The 3,724-nt window shown below is 44.8% G+C and overlaps 1 protein-coding gene across 1 annotated transcript; it reads left to right on the top strand.

Annotated features, from left to right (window-relative positions):
- The first annotated feature begins 664 nt into the window (after positions 1-664).
- Positions 665-1,042, top strand: LOC143590182 (uncharacterized). The gene has a single exon (XM_077070737.1). The coding sequence runs from the start codon at positions 665-667 to the stop codon at positions 1,040-1,042; it is 378 nt and encodes a 125-aa protein (XP_076926852.1).
- The last annotated feature ends 2,682 nt before the right edge of the window (positions 1,043-3,724 follow it).

Genomic DNA, 3,724 nt, shown 5'->3' with positions numbered 1-3,724 from the left:
AAGTTCATGAAGGCATCTGTGGTCTTCACGCAGGTCCGCGAATGGTCGTAGCAAATTTAATGAATGCCGGATATTACTGGCCGGGAATGCATCTGGATGCTGTGCATGAAATCAGGAAATGTGATTCGTGCCAACGTCATGATCCCAACACACTGCGACCAAAGAACGAACTCGTTCCAGTCACTTCTGCCTGGCCGTTCAAGAAATGGGTTATTGACATAATGGGACCTTTCCCTGAAGCCCCGGGACGGGTCAAGTTTTTAATAGTAGCCATCGACTACTTCACGAAGTGGGTAGAAGCCAAACCGGTTGCATCCATAACCGCAACAAGTGTTAAGAAATTCTTATGGGAATTCATAATCTACCGGTTTGATCTTCCGCTGGAACTAGTGAGTGACAACGGTACTCAATTCGCGGATAGCGGGCTACATGAATAGTTGAAAGAACTGCAGATCTCTCAAATTTTCACATCGGTAGCCTACCCGCAAGCGAATGTTCAGGTTGAACGAACCAATCGGACAATTAAAGAAGGAATCAAGGCAAGGTTAGGAACTAAACAGACAGGGTGGGTTGACGATTTTCCCCATGTACTTTGGGTCTTCCGCACCCAAAAGAATTCTAGTAATTCTGAGACCCCTTTAGTCTAACCTATGGAACCGAGGCCATGATTCCAGCCGAAATTGGGATCCCATCCGCAAGAATTTTATTAATTGATGATAATGATCATGAAATCCGGATGAATCTTGACCTCCTCGAAGAGAGGAGAGAACTGGCATTGGTCCGCGAGCACAATTATAAATGCCAATTGCAAAAATACTATAACTCGTGGGTCCAAAAATGCGAGTTTGATGCGGGAGACTTTGTCTTACGCAACAATGAGGCCTCCGGACAGGAGCCTCCGGGCAAGTTGGCCCCAACTTGGGAAGGACCTTATAGAGTTAAACAAGTGTTATCTAAAGGTAGCTATAAGTTAGAAAAGTTGGATGGGACTGAGGTTCCTAGAACTTGGAACGGGGCCCAATTGAAGAAATGTTGCATATAGTACGTCTAAATAGATTAGCAGAAGAAATGTAATTTCATCTTTTGTAATTCGGCCTATGCCTGATCTATGGAAATTTTATTTCAGTCACATGTGATATGTATTATTGTGTAATCCTTTATTGACAAACAAGAAGATCCTATAAACACTTATATTATGTGGAATAAGACAAATTGTACCGGATGAAACAAGACTTCTTTTTATATACAAATGGGATTACAATAAAGTGACAAATTACAAAAACAAGGAAGATATATCTACGACACCGCATCCTCATGCTCTGCGTTCTCGCCTTCCGCATTGTTCGGACTTTATTCATCTTCCTCATCAAGACCAAGAAGATCTTTCAATTGCTCTAAGCCATCTTCCTTGTTCGTAAGCTTAGATATCTGCTCCGCAAAAGAGAACTTTAAAGTATCAAAAGTTTTTGTCTTCTGAACAAGTACGGCAGCAGTATCTTGGCCGTACAAAACATATTCTTCCGGAAGCTTGGATTCTGAAGCAAATTTATAACCTTCCTGGAAGCCTATTTGATGGCCAGCCTGTTTAGACGCATTCAAAAGTATGGTGACACAATCCCCGAGTTCATCAATCGCCCGACATGGGTGATAACCTGACAAAAAAAAATGTAAGCAAGTGTTTCACAAATGATCATGACAATATAGAAAAACACAGTTACCTGAGGGATCCCTTCCGCCAACAACCATTTATGTCCTCCTGAGCTCGAACAAGCTCCATTTTATGGCCAGCACATTCTAAGTCCTGTTCCCTGCTCTTAGCAGCGAGATCAATTAGACGCTTGTCTTTGGCCGTTGATTCAGCCTGTAGAGTTCATACCAGCTCAGCTTGTTCATCCAACTGCTTTTGGAGAACAGCTTTGGCTTCCTCAGCGACAGAACGAGCAACCTTCTCTACTTCCAGCACATGACGGCTCTCCCGAGCTTCATCCATAGCCCCAAGGGCTTCCTTCTTGGCCTCAATCACCTTAGCTTCAATCTCCTCCCACGCCTCATTCATAACCAACCAGTCTCGGCATATCTCTTGACTGGTGGAAACCGCATTCGCCATGCAATAAGAGTGAGTGTTCAGTAGCTCTTGGCGAATACGGATGCGTTGACGTTCCCTCTCCATGGGAGGAAGGCTCTCCCGCAAATACTCGAAGCACACGTCCGAGTCGCTAAAAACTGAATTTTGACGTAGCGACCACTGCGGACGATGTACTGAAGCCTCTCCCTCATGAGGAGGCGGAGATTTCTGCCGCCCATAAGTAAGCGCGCTAACTCCTCCTTGATCCTTAAAATGATGGACATTGAAGAAGGACGACATAACAGGATCTTCGGAGTTGCTGATACCCTTCCCTTTGAAAGGAGAGGTATCTGTTACATTAATCGGATTTTGGACGGTGTTGAGTGGCGATGAGGGCGGAGTAAGAAGCAGAGTTGAGATCTTCAAACCTGAAACATCTTCAGATAAATCTTTCAGGGCTACTGTAAACGTCAATAGTAGATCAGACATATATTTGATCCATAACAATCGACAAATTTGAGAAGCATTAAACTTACCCAAGGAGGTGTCGTCCGAAGCAAGTTGGTGAAGGTGCGTTTCCAAATCAGCAGGTTTTTGCCTTTTGGATTTCTTTGATGGAACAACTATGGCAGGTTGAACCTTGCGTTTACCAGCTGCCTTGGAAACGCCCGCATTAACAGTTTGATGCTCACCTTCAGGGGTGACATCATCAGCCGTTTGATGATCATCCTCAACAATGACATCAGCGTCATCATCACCCACAGTAGTGCTAGTGGCTGGATTCTTACCAAGTTTCCGGGTCAAACCTATAGATGAATTCAAGAAGTTTGTAGAATCAGTAGTATCAATAAGTGCTTCTCCATCACGGGGTAGTGATTCTTCACTAGAAGACATAAGTACTATCACCCCGCTAGGAGTCATAGCAGTAAGAGGTCGAAGTTATAGAATTCCCTCACCTTCGGCGATGATTCTCACCTTTCGCGTACATAGCCTCAGACACCACAGGTTCTGAGCGACGGGTGGAGAATAAAAAATTGTTCTGGGTGCGTTCAAGAAACGGCAACTCATTGGGATGAATGGGCCAGCGCACCATCAGACCTTCCACCTTATCCATAAGGGAGAAAAGAACAGAGCCTTCACCTGTAATTGAAATTGTCAAGAGTCTGAAATGAAATTCTGAACAAATAATAGAAACTCACTCTTGTCAGAATTCTCGAAGTACGGCTCCAAGTTGGGGAATGGCCACAAGCGGCTCATCTTCTCGTGTTCCAACGCCCCCTCATGAATCGCCCGCAGTGGCGTGGGTGTCTTGGTCAAAGTGGTATACCAAGGAAGGTTGATTTCACTGGTAGTGGTAACGGATGGGGAAGCATCATCCGCTTTGCGACGAGTCATCGCAAATGGAATTGCATCTTCCAGAATCCAGAAAAACTTGGGTTTCCATTCGTATAGGCTCCGATACCACTCGGTAATGATGGGACCCTTCTTGGTAGAAGCCCAACCGTACCACCCATCCCGGCTCGTCAATTTAAAAAAAACGGAAAATCGGGTAACTATAGGCTCAATAACGTTGGCCTGACAGCAGAACTCAAAGTGACGAACCCGCAACATCCCTAAGGGATGAATCTGGGACAAATGAAGACCATAGGACGTCAAGAT

The sequence above is a fragment of the Bidens hawaiensis genome, unplaced genomic scaffold (genome assembly GCF_021521415.1).
Source record: "Bidens hawaiensis isolate Kalapana, Puna unplaced genomic scaffold, B.hawaiensis_p1.1 tig00038202_1, whole genome shotgun sequence".
Classification (NCBI taxonomy): Eukaryota; Viridiplantae; Streptophyta; class Magnoliopsida; order Asterales; family Asteraceae; genus Bidens; species Bidens hawaiensis.
The sequence above is the reverse complement of the archived record's forward strand: the minus strand, read 5'-3'. Positions and strand labels throughout refer to the sequence as shown.